This window comes from Phoxinus phoxinus (assembly GCF_949152265.1).
Source record: "Phoxinus phoxinus genome assembly, chromosome: 22".
Lineage (NCBI taxonomy): Eukaryota > Metazoa > Chordata > Actinopteri > Cypriniformes > Leuciscidae > Phoxinus > Phoxinus phoxinus.
The window spans coordinates 7,293,508-7,310,421 of NC_136897.1; the positions used below are offsets into that span (position 1 = coordinate 7,293,508).

Consider the following 16,914-nt stretch of genomic DNA (forward strand, 5'->3'; position numbering starts at 1 on the left):
ACCACCTCTGTTGAGGTTCCAGCGTACCGTACCGATACTAAACGTGACGTGAAACACTGCAGATCACTGATTGGTCAGACAGAATCGTCACTTCAGCGTCATTGTATTTGCGACACGAGACACTAAACCCGCTATATTTAAATAGTCAGACAACAGCCAACGCGGTAGCACCTGTTTTTAGAGTTTTTACTTGACAAAAAAAGTTTTTAAAAAATCAAACAAGAAATGGCTGAATCGTGGTCAGTGGACGAGGTGCAGACGTTCCTCTCGTTGGTTGCCGAGGAGCGGAAGTAGCACAGCTCTTAGCCGCACACGGCTACCACCGGACATACAACTTAACGATCAGTCCCACCCACTTTGAAGCGGTACTAACTGCAGTGGAAAAGCAACCGAGCTAAAGCGAACCGAACCGTGCCGTACCGAGTCGACTCGTACCATGCAGTGGAAAAGCGAAGCGAGCCGAACCGTTCCGCGCCGTGATGAACCGTACCGAGCCGTACCATGCAGTGGAAAAGCGCCATTTGTACCACAAAATTAAATCAGACAACACTATTTTGTCAAGTGGCTAATATAATCAGAAAGAGCTTTATTTGCAGTAACAGTAATACAGAATTTTCTACACCATATTTCACAGACATTGATTGCTTAAAGGAGAACATTTTTTTGTAAATTTGGAGTGCTGTCAATACAGAGAACAACGACAAAAATCGGTGTTGCCTACACTGTGTTATCCTCTTTTTAAAATTTGCACCCTGTTGACTTCAATGGGGCATGTTATAAACCTGCTTTTAGCCTCTTAACATCCTGTGTCATTACAAGTGCCCAGCCATGTTAGATGATTCCTTCAGAGTGAACACGGTGAATCTGACTGCAGTAGATGTGAAAGATATGAATAAAAATGATGTTATTTCAGCCAGCGCAAATACCTGTATTTACATCCTGTTTTCGGTCGAAGTCCACAGTAATCGATTGTCGAGTTCACACGCATAGGTTTAGTTACCTATGATCACGCGCTCCGGCCGCTCATTCGCACAACAACAGTGCCTGGTGGCACGAGAACGCAAAACATGAAATAGGTTCCAAGGTGCAAGCCATGAAAAAAAAAAAGTTATCTCTGCACAAACTTCAAAAACGCAAACCTGTGAAAACGCTGATGGCGTGCACATGCGTATTACATGTTACTCTATGCGCGTTTGAATATATATGTGCACAGGCGTGTAGTTTTTCTTTACAAATTGACCTCAACAAATTACTTGTCTGGCCTTAAAAAATTATAATACAGAATTATTTATCGCTTCTGCGTAGCCATGTGAACTGGAATTATTTTGACAAAGTGTTATCTTTACAGAGGTAAAGGGAAGGGAGGGAGGGCTTCACAGGAGAGAGACTAGTGTACACTTCAGGACTGCGTTGTCGTCGTGTCCAGGCGCAGGTCCTTCATCAGATCCGGATACAGCCTGAATCAGGCGGACTGCGGTAAACCTCGGGATAAACAATGAGAACAATATTAGCGTAGATGCCATCCTTCTTATGATGTAATGAGTACATCAGGATTTATGGGAAGTGTTCCCGGTTCCAGCTGATCTAAACTATGCAGCCTAACATTGAATTATAGAAGTCTATAATGTATTATGTGAATGCTAGGCCAAAGAGATGTGTTTTTAGTAGGGCTGTAACAATTAATCGCGGTTAATCAAAATCCAAAATAAAAGTTTGTGTTTACATAATATATGTGTGAGTATTGTGTATAATTATTTTGTATATATAAATACACACACATGCATGTATATATTTGAGAAATATTTGCATTTATATACTGCATATATATTTTTATATGATTTATACTACATATAAATAGAACTATTTTATATATAAATAACACATTTTTATTAAATATATACATGCATGTGTGTGTATTTACAAAATATTGAACTGACAGAGTGTGTCTGCTTCCCGGACAATGTTAGGAAGACTGTTCCAGAGTTTTGATGCTAAACAGGAAAAGGATCTAATTAAAACATCAAGATAAAATGTCCCAGCCCTGCTTCATTCCACTGTAACGTTAATACAATTTGAACACATTAGCCCATCCATGAACATGATTTCTTCCTGAGTTCTGTTAGATTTCTTTCCATCGGCTTTCCATTCTCACCCTCATTCATGGCATCATTATGCTACACTTTTGTAATGGTTTTGAATAAGCGACCTCCAGCAGCAAAACTTACATACTGTGCCTTAAAAAGACACAATTATTTAGTTTTTTTTTTAAAATTTGTTGTTGATAGTGTAATCCATCCATCAATTTTCCAAGCTTCTTGTCCTTTGTAAATTCCCAGGGATGCTGGAGCCTATCCCAGCGTCTCAGGCCATGCAGAGATAATAGTGTAATATCTTTTCTATATCAAGATTAGGTGTGAAAATGTATAAAAGTGTAGATTTCCAAATCCAAAAGGCAAAAATGGTGCAGACCTATATACAATAAAAACAAAATGATTTTCAATATTTTTCATTTATTTTTATATATAAAAATCAGTTGTGTTTAACATACACAAGAGATTCTGTAATTGCACTATAAATTGTTCGAGAACAGTCATACCAGCTTACTGGACTCCATAGAAGAGCTTGTATAATTTATAGAGACTATACATAGCTGCAGAGATTATAAACAACCTTCAACAAGTCTCAGAGAAGAATACTTTGGCATATAGATTAACAGTCATTTGAGAGGACATCTAAATATCACAATATATCTGGATAACATACTGTTTGGTAGTGAATGTTATGAGTCTACATATATTTTCTTATACATATATAAGAAAACAGCGACACACGAGAAGGCTGGAGTTTCATCAATCATCTCTGTCTTCCCTCAAATTTCACTTGGTCTGAAAGAAAACAACAACAACAACAACAACTCTGATTACTTTAATATTCACAGAGTTTACCAAGGTAAGTATCTTTAAATTGAAGACTAATACAAACAACAACAAGAACAACAGGGAAGTTGAACTATGTTATACTAAAAGCACAACAGTTACCTACAGAAATATTGTTTCCATTAATTTTCTCCATTGCCATTTTTTTTAAAAAAATCTTCAAAGAAAAATTATTCTTAGCCATGAATCAAACCAGATAGCATCTAGATTAATCATACATTTTAAACTAAAAAAAGGACAGTGGTACATAAAAAAACTTTATAAGTTTATACATTTATAAGCTTTATAAATTGCATAATTGAATCAGAAACTATGGATGGAAATTAATGGATGTATAACTATTGACTAGTCATTTATTATTATGAAATACCTATATTTGAGGTTTATTGCAAAGTATATGAAAATTATACAAATATATGTTAATTAAAAGTGTAGGTAGACTCGATTAAGTCATTCACAATACCAAATTGGTTATTTTCCGATATTAGAGATTTATTTTATTTTATTTGAACAGTATCGGATGATATTGAAAATAATGAAAGCTTGTTTCCACCACTGAATAATTTTTTTAAAGGCAATTGTGACTTTTTTTCCTCAAAATTGTGCAATATGAACTTGTAAAAGTCAGAATTGCGTGATATAAAGACACAATCGCGAGTTATAAAGTCAGAATTGTTAGATATAAAATTCGGAGAAAAAAAAGTCAGTCTTTTTCCCCCTCAGAATTGGTCTATAATCACAAAGCTGACTTTTTTTGTGAGAAATAATCTCGCATTTGCAAGTTATAAAGTCAGAATTCCGGAATATAAACTCGCAATTGTGACCTTTTTTCTTGCAATTGCGAGTTTATATTCCGGAATTCTGACTTTATAACTTGCAAATGCGAGTTTATTTCTTGCAATTCTAAGAAAAAAAGTCAGCATTGTGAGATAAAAAGTCGCAATGATCGTTTACATGTTTTATTCCGTGGCGTAAACAAGCTTCCATAGAAAATACATATTGGCCATAACATATAACAAATAACGATTGGCTTATTGATATCGGCCAGAACTTTCAATGTATCTGTGCATTCTTATTCACAACTCTTCATGGGAGTAGTTAGTTGCTGCTGAACATTTATGCACCAATTTCCATGGTAACAGCAACTTCTCTAATTGGTGGATCTCTTTTCAGGATTATTGGTAATGTAGTTCTTTTACTGCGAATTTACAGATGAAATGCAGTTTTGTTTCAGGTAAAGCTGAAATAACACTGACTTGTGCCTTCTACAAAAGCATATTCCACCCCATAACCTCTGAGGTCATGGTAGGGCCATCATGAAAGGTTGATATCAGAAATCAAAAAATGAATGGGATTTTTACTTCTTGCACTTTACTGAAATGGAATCCTGCAGATTTGGTTTACCTTGTTCATCTTTTGGGAGTTAACAACAGCCACCTGTCAATGAAGAGAAAATGGTTCTTCAATACTCAATTTAAGCATGAGTTTTATTTGGACAGCAATCCTGCCATTACTTGCATGGAGATGTTACCTCCGACATGACGGGCAGATTCATATGCCGATGTGGCCACATGGTCCTGTGGGCTTTGGCTCCCTGCCTCTGGTTCAGTTTCCGTAGTAACCTCTTCACCTTCCTGTCCCTTGGATCAGCACACTTCACCGCCTTTTTGGTGTACAATCTGTCATGATTCAAACAATCGAGAACATGAGTGCCAAGATTTCAAGAGCTCCCTCCAAAACCTCTTTCTTTACAGACAGCAAATCCCAAATCTCTTAATCTGCTACGCTTCAAGTCAGCGGAGGCCAAATTGGCCCCGGTGAAGAAACAGTTTGGGTATTGTCCACCCAGCCTGAGTGCATTCTTTTGCTCTACTTGCCTGACAATTACTGCTCTCAGTAATAAAAATCTGACCTGCTTAGACGGCAATGCCTGTGAGCTTTAATAGGGCATATTTTCCATGTCTGTGATTGTTCCAGGATGCCTGGAATACTTGCATGATGGCTCTTATGCTGCAATCCGGCCCCTCCGTCTGCCTCTCATACCTCAGGACGTCTTTGGTCCGGACTTTGCCGTGAGAGTACTGCATGCAGCACTGAACATCTCGCTGCATTTGCACACCTTTCCCTGGCATAGAGAGAAGTCACAAACCAGCAGCAGAATTCAAGAAAGATTCACACCTGGAACCCATCGTCAAGTATCACAACTGATGAAATTATGCATAGAAACTGGCATGTTCAACAGTTTGCAGAGGTAATCGCGTGTCATCATCAGATTTGGACTCCTTTTCCTTCTTTTTGGAGCTTCCTGTGGCAGGCACAGCCTCCCATCATGCTTTAACACACCTCATATTCTCAGACATGCGTGAAACTCCAGCATCCGAAGCTTCTGAACCAGTCTGGCTATCATAGCATTATGCCTCTTTCCCTCCCACCGAGATCTGGTCCCAACCGCCCCATTCCGACATCACAATCAGATGCGAGAGAGAGTTTCACCTTACCTTCCAGGCAGCCGAAGAGGACGGCCGAGAGGAAGAGGATGGAGACAGTCTGCAGGAACATGGTGGAACCTCAGAGGGATTTTTTCCTCCGTTCTGTCTGCTGTCCTCTTGTGCTGTTTTTATTTCTCTCCTCTCTCCCTCCCTTCCCCTATTTTTTCTCTCACGCGCTAACACACCCACAATCTCCCTCGCTCCCCCCCTCGTGTGCTGTTTTCACAGTCGTAGCATCTCCCCTCACTGTTGAGAAACGCACAACTCTCTTCAATTAACACATTGAGCAGTGCAGGCGATGGCGCGATGCGTGGCATAATTGCTGCAGTTTTGAGCCCATCATTACTGTTTGATTTAGATCAGTTCAGTTGTATATTTTACAACTGAAAAGCTCTGTATAATAAATCAATAAAAAAGTATTTCAAACATTTGAAAAAACACGATTAAAAACAGCCGTCTGCAATGAAATATGGGACTTAAGTTGAATGATTAAGGGAAGGAAACACCTTACATTAAAATGCCTAACTTTTTTTAGAAACTTTATTTATTGCAGTCAAAAATGTTAGAGCTGGATACAATACAGTCCTGGGGTCTGCAGGGAGGAGTGTGAGAAAACATTCGAATGAACAAAACATCAGGAATCAATATGGATACTCGCAGACATTTAGAGCCGGTCCTCATGTCAAGTTCTTGAGTCATGTGGAGAAACTGTTTTGGGACTTTATGGTTTTGGCATACCTGGGATCATTAGATTAAAAATATGCCATCTGCGTGTCCAAGGTGGGTGTGGAAGGCATGCGAAAACATACTCTGCCCATGACCTCATGGAGTCCATGGGCCAATCGTCTTTCCCGCATATCTCTTTGGCAATTAAAGTATCGTTGTACAGCATTCTGAACAAAACATGCCAGCCGCTGCTCAAAGAAACCTCTGTTCTTCTGTGAATGAAGAACAACTTCATGGGCAAATGGACAAATGAGCACAGCTTTTACATTACTAAAGATTTCTGGGAAAACAAAACAAACAAAATGATTTGTTTCGTTTACTTGAGTACTCCTAGTAGAACAAAATTGAGGATAGTCACTGAGAGGTGGGACGTTTGAAGCCTATACCCATTGTGACTTGAGCCTGATTAGCAGTCAACAAACCAACTGCATCATCCCAGGGAATGGAGTCATAAAAGATAAAATTCCTATGAATGACTTAACATGTCAGTCAAAGTACTTTTATTCATCTTCAAAATCAATTGTGAGTGGTCTTTGCTCATGCTTAACTCATGACAATGCCTATGCAAAGTGTTTCATCATGTTTCTGTGTGGATACAAAGGTGTTCCGGCCCTAATAAAAAAAGAGCATTCCTACTTTAAAAGCAAATATATATTTTTTAGTAAATCCCCCCTGATCGTAGAAATGATAGCACACCATTTCTCAAAGGTGGTACAATTTGAGATGTAGATTTAGTCGGTGATGGGTTCAGTCCATTGCAGTACGACATCTTAAGTATCTTCTGTTAACTTGTCATTGAAGCATGTTACGATAGCCCATCCACACGAAGACAACTATGCGAAGAATTCTCAGCATGCATTCTTCATCATGGTCTTAAATTGCTCATGTAATGACTCACATACTTGCGTGCCTTCATCTAAACTTAATTAATTTTATGTCCTGGATCAAGATATAAAGCCAACTTAACTAACGTAAAATATTGGTTTTACATTTTTTTGGCAACGTTTTTATTTCTGCTGGATCGACAGCATCTCTCACACTGCGAGACCACTAGGACTGTCCATTCAAGGCAGACTGTTTTCCCCTGGGGACACGCTTTAGTTAAATCTCTGGAAAGACACATGCTATGGTGAGATGAACATGCACATTCTGCTCAGGTAATTCATAAAACTCATAGGGATTGTTTGCCATGAAATGTTTTGTCTTTAAGCTCTGTGCCTGAACACAAAGCCCCAGATATTAAGAGAGAAACAGTGATGCCTATCTCATCCTGGATATTGAGGTAGACAGGTAGTCTGATTATGCAGATGGGACACTGCTCATAGTCCTTTCACTGACCTTCTGATGCATATTGAACAATAAAACTGGAAAGCACTTTTGAAAAGTCGCAAGCTTCAATCAGATTTGATTTTACACAATTACTGGAACCACTGCACAGACCGAAATTAAACATTATTGTATCTAAAGGCTTTTTTTTTTTTTTTTTACATATGGCAGCTGTGGACTTTACTTTTTCTCAATGGTCTGTCCACAAGACGGTTTAGGTTTCAGAAGGTGGCCCACAAGCACCCGCTTGATGAGTGCACCCTTTGACCCCTGAAGCAAACTCCACAGTGGACTACCTCAAAAGAGCGAAGCTCTTGAAATCAGTAGTTTTTGCAGTAAGGGCCTATGAGCACTATTTGCCATATCAGTGCCATTAAATCTTAATCTGAAGCACAGCAGCATTTTCTGGTATATTTTCTGCCTGTGAAATAATCGGTACCTATTCATTTTGGCCTGTCATAAATTCAAAAAATTCATAAGTCTACATGCATTTTCCACCAATTTCTCATGTACTTTTTATACAATTATTCACAGAGATGCCATAATTTGAATATTTCCATTTCTAGTCACTGTAATATGATCAATTTCAGATTTATGGCATATAAAACCAAAAACTATTGCTGGTTCCTCACAAGTTCGTAATAAGGCCTCTTCTGGTTTTAGTGAGCAGAATAATTCATGGCCAGAATAATCTGCAGACCAGACTTTCTGCTGATAATCCAAAGTCTAGCATAAATAAAAAACAAAACAAATTCACACAATTTTATCTAACTTCCTTAAGAAACACACAACATACAGAACAGATAAAAGAGCTTCACTTTATTTAAACACTATACATGGTTATAAGAATTGGACAACAGAGAAAAATACAATGGGCATTTTACAACTTTGACAACTATACAATATTTTCAAACTGCCCAAGCATACCAACATCACAATAATAATAATAAAAAAAAAAAAAAACATGTTCAGCCAGTTTGCCTCTTTCGATTTCCCAAATCTGAGAGGGACCCTTCAGAACTTGTTAACAGTCTTTATATTCATATGTATGCACCTTTTCAGTCAGTCCAGGGTACCTACACAAGAATGATACAGAAAACAGTTTGTTTAAAGTTTAAATTCAATTTCCCTCCACAGGTCTTTTGTTCCATTGCACTTTTTGCTCCGAACCTTAGTAAGTTTGCATCATTGACCAAAGTGACTCTGCAAGTACTAGTTGCAACTGTTATTTGGGGCTTAGTTCTAGGAACTAGCCACCTGGGAGGTCCTCCAAGAAAAAAATTTTTTCCCAAGGGCCATTTTCCAGGTTGGAATCGCACCGCCAGTAGGAACTCTGAAATGACATAAGCCAGCCAACGGCAATGTCTTTTAATTGAAGCATTCAACAACTGGAGGATGGAGAATGCCGCGATCGGAGCTGTATTTTTTGTTGTGTGCTTTGGGTTCCGTGAAAATGGAGATGGAACGTAGACATACAAGTAATGCGAAAGTAATGAAAGAGCAAATAGAAGGGCTAAGATAAATATCCAACTTGCAGTGCTACATATCGAGGCTGAGAAAAGAACCCAACGCCGCAGACAAAGGGCGACATACAAATGACGTTATAATATTAGCTTTCTGTATGTTATGTCTTATTGCTGTCTTCCATGTTTGTGGAGTATGTATTGTAAACTGTGTGTTTACACTGCTTTTTCAAAATGTCAGGTGCTGGTGTTCAAATCACAAAACGCACACAAAGTTTCCCTGTTTAATATTCAACCACTGATGAACATATTCACGTTTGATGAGGAAAAACAAAAAACCCTGCGGATTAGAACCCGGAACCTCTGATACGCTTGGCAAAAGTTCTACCACTTGATCATGAAAGTACACAAACAAAATTTGCGGATCTATGGATTTATTCAGATGAAAATTCTTTAAATTGATTGGACATCGTATCATATGTACATATATCTAAAAAAAAAGTAACACCACTGGTTATATGAACCATGGAAACGTTTCTCCAGTACGAAAGCCCCTATTGTAACAACTGATTAAGGACAAAAACTGTGATTTAGGACAGACTGCATTTCACGATGTTCACACTAACAAATAATCACACAGAGTATGCGTATTTGGCGTGCTGTCCGAGGAGAGGGCTCCGAGCTCAGTATTTTGGCCCGAACACGGAGTACTCCCCCCGTATTCCTGGCTGTGATAGGAAACCAGCCAAGAGTGAGGAGTCGGGGTGGTGGATGGATACTGAAAACTGTTGAGGAACATAGGCGAGTCGACTGCGTATGTATATATATATATATATGGGCCTCCTCAAAGGTCTGCGCAGTCACATATAATCTGACACCAAGGCACAAAGATTGTTTGGTTTTAGTTCTGCCGTTCTCGGAAAATTAGGAAAGAAATATAGGCAATCAGAATGATCCATAAAACCCTCCCTCACTCCTTTAAACCATTGCCAGCAGGAAATAACATTAAATTATGTCTCCCTTACCTTCCAAAAACGCAAATTCATCTATTGCTTCAATAGCATTATCTGCCAAGAGAAAAAGCACCAACCATTACTTCATCAATACCACTGATGTTTATAGTTAAAAGTTCAATTTTAACTAACGTTTTAACTTACCCAAGTCTTTGCGTTGAAGAGTTTTTCTCTTTCCCTGTTGGGCATAAACAAGGGCGTCCTTTGCAATCATTTCAACAAAAAGCTCCTGCAGGCAGAAAAACAATTTTGTTAACTTTTGAGATACGTCTTTACCCAACCAAGTTTATAGGTGGGAGCCATCCATAAAAGTTGTCCTGGGCCCTATGAATTCAAGCAATGGCCCTGGCGGTAGTTATAGGCACAAACAGGTCTTAAACATTTCAAAGAATCTACACTATTCAGTTTGAATTCAGAATATCCAGACAGACAAGCATTGTATGCGTGCATATAAATTTTATAATGACAGGGCCATGGACGAACAAGTAAAATATTTTTAACAGATCATAACAGATCTCTCCTCTTTCATACATTTTATCAGCTGCTATATCATAGGAACAGTCAGACAGCAGGACTGTGATTTTTTTTTGACACTATGAGAACTTCATCTTTAACAATTCTGCCATGTAAGGCAATTACAGTAATGGACTTTGACTGAGCATAAACTGCCACACTTTATAAAGCAGTTAGTTCGAACTGATTGTTCCGCGCGACATTGGTGCTTACCGGTAGTTATATTACACTTGCTCATGGGATAATGCTTAAATGTGATCTGAGACCATCTTATTTTGTGTCTTACGAATAACATTTTACACACAATCTGCAAACTACAGACAAGAACACCCTGGCAAAAACATAGTGTGCACTATAGGCAGATAGATATGAAATTGACTGATAGATTTTAAATTGAAATGACAAGTCAAGCAGAGAGGGAGAGAAATAAAAATCTTACATTCACTGATCTTGTACAACCATTTTAATGCCTTGAAGACTTAACTGTTTGGTTTTCTGTGATGTATTCTATATTTTCACCAAGACCATTTTATCTAGCTGGCTAACATACAAACGGTGTCATTAAAATTACAAAAATTACTTGTGATTGTCATTAATGTATCAATAAGAAAAAGTACAAACAACAAACCAATCGGTAAAGCATTTATGAATTTATGGAGTTGTATTAAGGCTGCTTAATTTCCAGCGTTTTGGGTTACAAACATAAATTTTTTTTAAAAAATAAATATATAATATATTTATAATTGTTTCGGTTTCATGTCCAACCCCCGTATGTGTGTGTGAGTGTGTGTGTGTGTGATATATATATATATATATATATATATATATATATACACATACATACATACATACATACATACATACATACACACACAGTAGTCAACATTTGAAGTGGATCAAAAAAAGTTAATCAAAGTTGGCCTAAGACAAGACCGGTTATTGTTCAAAATTCACGTATAACTTTGATGAAAGGTTTTGAACCAATTCAAATGTTGACGACTACATATATACAGGTCCATCTCAAAAAATTAGCATATTGTGATAAAGTTAATTATTGTCCATAATGTAACGATAAAAATTAAACTTTCATATATTTTAGATTCATTGCACACCAACTGAAATATTTCAGGTCTTTTATTGTTTTAATACTGATGATTTTGGCATACAGCTCATGAAAACCCAAAATTCCTATCTCAAAAAATTGGCATATTTCATCCGACCAATAAAAGAAAAGGGTTTTTCATACAAAAAAAGTCAACCTTCAAATAATTATGTTCAGTTATGCACTCAATACTTGGTCGGGAATCCTTTTGCAGAAATGACTGCTTCAATGCGGCGTGGCATGGAGGCAATCAGCCTGTGGCACTGCTGAGGTGTTATGGAGGCCCAGGATGCTTCGATAGCGGCCTTAAGCTCATCCAGAGTGTTGGGTCTTGCGTCTCTCAACTTTCTCTTCATAATATCCCACAGATTCTCTATGGGGTTCAGGTCAGGAGAGTTGGCAGGCCAATTGAGCACAGTAATACCATGGTCAGTAAACCATTTACCAGTGGTTTTGGCACTGTGAGCAGGTGCCAGGTCGTGCTGAAAAATGAAATCTTCATCTCCATAAAGCTTTTCAGCAGATGGAAGCATGAAGTGCTCCAAAATCCCCTGATAGCTAGCTGCATTGACCCTGCCCTTGATAAAACACAGTGGACCAACACCAGCAGCTGACATGGCACCCCAGACCATCACTGACTGTGGGTACTTGACACTGGACTTCAGGCATTTTGGCATTTCCTTCTCCCCAGTCTTCCTCCAGACTCTGGCACCTTGATTTCCGAATGACATGCAAAATTTGCTTTCAGCCGAAAAAAGTACTTTGGACCACTGAGCAACAGTCCAGTGCTGCTTCTCTTCGCTGTTTCTGGTTCAAAAGTGGCTTGACCTGGGGAATGCAGCACCTGTAGCCCATGTCCTGCACACGCCTGTGCACGGTGGTTCTGGATGTTTCTACTCCAGACTCAGTCCACTGCTTCCGCAGGTCCCCCAAGGTCTGGAATCGGTCCTTCTCCACAATCTTCCTCAGGGTCCGGTCACCTCTTCTGGTTGTGCAGCGTTTTTTTGCCACACTTTTTCCTTCCCACAGACTTCCCACTGAGGTGCCTTGATACAGCACTCTGGGAACAGCCTATTCGTTCAAAAATGTCTTTCTGTCTTACCCTCTTGCTTGAGGGTGTCAATGATGGCCTTCTGGACAGCAGTCAGGTCGGCAGTCTTACCCATGATTGCGGTTTTGAGTAATGAACCAGGCTGGGAGTTTTTAAAAGCCTCAGGAATCTTTTGCAGGTGTTTAGAGTTAATTAGTTGATTCAGATGATTAGGTTAATAGCTCCTGTAGAGAACCTTTTCATGATATGCTAATTTTTTGAGATAGGAATTTTGGGTTTTCATGAGCTGTATGCCAAAATCATCAGTATTAAAACAATAAAAGACCTGAAATATTTCAGTTGGTGTGCAATGAATCTAAAATATATGAAAGTTTAATTTTTATCATTACATTATGGACAATAATGAACTATCACAATATGCTAATTTTTTGAGAAGGACCTGTATATATAACACACACACACGCATATATATGGCCTATAGCCTATGCACGGCCTGGCGGTCAATCTTCACTGATTTTACATTAGTAAGTTAGTAAGAGCGTGAGAAGGTTGAATTAGCAGAGCAAAATCACAGCTGTTCATAAAATAGGACTATTGCAATCCACACAACATAATGGGAGACATATAAGAGTTTTAAAGAGGACAAATTGTTGGTGCACGTCTCGCTGGCTCTTCTGTGAAAAGGACAGCAAGTCTTTGTGTTGTATCGATTGCTATGGTGTTCAGGGTAATGTCGGTGTACCACGCAGGATGAACCGCATCAAGGATGTGCTAAAATTGATAAAAAGTGATATTAAAGATTTATATTGTTAGAAAAGATTTCTTTTTTAAACAAATTGTGTTCTTTTTAACTTTTTATTCATCAATGAATCCTGAAAAAAGTATCACAGGTTCCAAAAAAATATTAAAGGGATACTTCACCGCTGGAAAGATGAATGTGTATTTAAATTGGGTCATGTATGTAGTAGAAATGTGAAATTGTTTTAGAAATTTCGGCCGAAAATGGCATTATCGGTTTCGGGCCGAAATAAAAAAGCCAGCCGAAAATGTCAATCGAAATCCGCGCGCAAGCGCTTGGGTTTCACTCACGGTCGAGCTGTCACTCGTCACCCACCCCTCCCTTCCGTGCTCAAGCAGGTTTCACTCACGGTGGAGCTGTTTGCACGCGTCTGCAAAGATTGAGCATGTCAGCGGTATGGAAGTATTTTAAAGATTCAGATAAGGGCAACCAGCGCCGCCGCTCCCACCACGTGCATGAGCTGAGGGGGCACCAAAAATTGTGTCATGAAAAATCAATAATTATATGCCGATATTATTTCAGTATAGAAATACAGACATCCCAAGTCTCCCGGAAGTTCCGGGAGTCTCCCGCATATTGATAGCGGCTCACTGATGCCCACGAATTAGTTCAAATCTCCGGAATCTAGAGCGAGCGCGCCCGCGAGACAGAGACTGTGCTCCAAACCGTGTAGCGCGTGCACGGCAGAGAGGGAGAGAGAGCAAGAGACCGCACGCGTGTGCCTCATGAAGTGCATGTAATATAAAATATATATAATATATAAAATATTTTAGGTTTTGTTATGTAACTGTTAGTGGTAATAAAAGTTTGATGATTATTCTATTGGTTTGTGATTTTTCCTTTCAGATCCATTAAAAATTAAGCAATATAAATAAATATATATTAAAGTTTTTAAAAGAAGCCATTTTCGGCTTCAGTTTCGGTTTTCGGCCAAGTGCATCCTAAATTTTCGGTATCGGTTTCGGTTTTCGGCCAAGTGCATCCTAAATTTTCGGTATCGTTTTCGGTTTTCGGCCAAGTGCATCCTAAATTTTCGGTATCGGCCCAGAATTTTCATTTCGGTGCATCCCTAAAATAATGTGTCAAATAATGTAGGTGTAGTGAATGACGACTGTGGGAAGTAGGAACTGAGTCCCGGACATCTTGGGCGATCTCGAGGTCTGGTCTGGTGTGTGGGTCCGATGCTCGTGGCTGCCTGTGCGGGCCGCAGTGCAGCGGGGAGCAGTTGCGGATGGTGGGGGAGCGGGAGGCGGCTGGAGCAGCGGAGGAACGAGACATGCTTGGCGGTCGGGAGGAAGAGCCCGGGCAAGTATGTAATTCATGGAAGCATGGAAAATACTATAGGTTTTCTACTGATACAAAGCTTAATGCTAATCGGTGAAGTATCCCTTTAAGCAAGTTAAGCATCACAACTGTTTCCAACATTGAGAATCAAATCAATATATTAGAATGATTTCTGAAGGATCATGTGACTGGAGTAATATGCTGAAAATTCAGCTTTTTATCACAGAAATAAATTACCGTATATTTTAAACTATATAAATAAATAAATAAATAAACAAACATTTTAAATAGCAATAATAGGCTATTTCACAATATTACTTTTCTGTATTTTTTATCAAATAAATGCAGGCTTGATGAGTGCAAGAGACTTCTTTCAAAAGCATTAACAATGGTAATGTTTTTCAAACTTTTGACCAGTACTGTATATTATGCAAGCATACAGAACGAAGGCCAGTGAAAATGTTGGCAGGGCCAATAAAAGGATGACATACTGGCCCGACTTGGCTGGCAGAAAATTAATTCTTACAGTTGAACTCTGTAGACAGGGAGACGAATAGAACTTAAATGCAATATAGACAGGCAGAGATAGACAGACAGACAGACAGACAGACAGACAGACAGACAGACAGACAGACAGACAGACAGACAGACAAAGCTAAAATTAACATAAGACAGATAGCCTAGATAGAGAGCCAGAAGAAAAAATGAGTGCGAGATTAATTCAGACAGCGAGAGAGAGTGTGTGTGTGTGTGTCTCACCGTGGCTTTAGCTATGATGAACACGGACTCTTGACTCGCCAGACTCACATCCGGATCTGCTTTCATCAGTGTTTTGATGCGGGACAGCGGTAACTTGGCGAGGCGGTTCTGCTGCGCGCCCGCGGTGGGCCCAGTTTGCCCATTCCCTCCGTCCTCCTCCGCCTCGGTTCCCCGGGGCTCGTCTTCAGTTCCGCTGCGGTCCAAATCCGACTCCACGGGAGCTGCTGACACAGTCGCCGCCATTGACGCACGCGGCGCTTAATAGAACGCGCTGTAAACCGAAAGCGGATAGTCGAATCTTCTCCCGCCAAATCTGTCTGTAAACACAACCTCGAGGGGGACGGCGGAACAGACGTCACAGCGCAACGTCATTTTAGAAGGTCAACTAATTCCATTCAGTAAAGGCCAGTTAAAGGCCATTAACGAGCGGCATTGCACTTTATTTAAGGGAATGTTGATTTTTAATTGATCACAGATGACATGTTATTTCCTCAGTTTATGAAGAGTGATTGAAACAACTGAGGAAGTACTGAACATTTTGTAAACTCCACTACATTCATACCTCAGCTGATATGCGTAGAAGAAAATTGGGAGGAACTTTCTAAATAAAATTTAAATCTCTGAGTAAATCTTAGTATTATGCTTCAATTAAATGTTTAAAAAATAAGCTGTAGCCTACAACCATTTCATACATGTAATCTCATGCCTCATTGTACGTCAGAATTCATGTTAATTGCCATGAAAGAATACTGTGGTATTCTTTGAAGTATTTTTTATTTAATTAACATATGGTAACTAGTCAGTACCATGGTAAATGGAAGATAGGCCAGTGAATGTTTCGTTTGGTACAGTGGGTTTATTTTTGAAAGTCAGTGTGTGCACATAGACTTATTGACATAGACACATTGACATAAACACATTGCTAACCCAAAAGACCTACTGAAATGCATAGAGGGTCAAGACAAACCGTATTGGTATTAATGATTTTCTTTAAAAAAAGAAGAAGTGTCATATAATTAAAATAATACACAGATATTTTAATCAAACATTTTATTTGTCCACTTTTTTTAATAACGGGTTAGTTCGATTCCCTTATTCTTAGGGTATACAAAAATATTTTATTTTCCATATGACCAAGAAACATTTTTTTTTAAAGAATTAAAAATAAAAATTTCATTGATAAAATATTTTCAATATTTTCAAAAACACAGCCTCCATTCTTAAGTAAAACCTTTTCACCATTATTACCCATAAAATAAATAAATATATAAATGTGTATATATATATATATATATATATATATATATATATATAGTATACTACAAGTAGGTTACATAAAATATATAAGACCATTGTTTTAGTCAACAAAAATTGTTATTAGTAAAGTGTACATAGTCTATAATACAATATGACTTTCTCCAAGTGACAACCTGCCCCAACCAGACTTTTATAT

The 16,914-nt window shown here is 38.7% G+C and overlaps 2 protein-coding genes across 2 annotated transcripts; both read right to left on the reverse strand.

Moving 5' to 3' along the window:
- Positions 1-2,493: 2,493 nt before the first annotated feature.
- ccl44 (chemokine (C-C motif) ligand 44) lies at positions 2,494-5,576 on the reverse strand. Its single transcript, XM_079598226.1, has 5 exons — positions 5,435-5,576; positions 4,932-5,061; positions 4,468-4,615; positions 4,341-4,373; positions 2,494-2,885 (listed from the first exon to the last, which is right to left on the reverse strand). The coding sequence occupies exons 1-5, from the start codon at positions 5,493-5,495 to the stop codon at positions 2,877-2,879; spliced, it is 381 nt and encodes a 126-aa protein (XP_079454352.1). The 5' UTR covers positions 5,496-5,576; the 3' UTR covers positions 2,494-2,876.
- A 2,705-nt stretch (positions 5,577-8,281) lies between these two features.
- Positions 8,282-16,048, reverse strand: pole4 (polymerase (DNA-directed), epsilon 4, accessory subunit). Its single transcript, XM_079598619.1, has 4 exons — positions 15,462-16,048; positions 10,098-10,182; positions 9,966-10,007; positions 8,282-8,553 (listed from the first exon to the last, which is right to left on the reverse strand). Exons 1-4 carry the CDS (start codon positions 15,702-15,704, stop codon positions 8,540-8,542), a joined length of 384 nt encoding a protein of 127 aa, XP_079454745.1. The 5' UTR covers positions 15,705-16,048; the 3' UTR covers positions 8,282-8,539.
- Between the last annotated feature and the right edge of the window lie 866 nt (positions 16,049-16,914).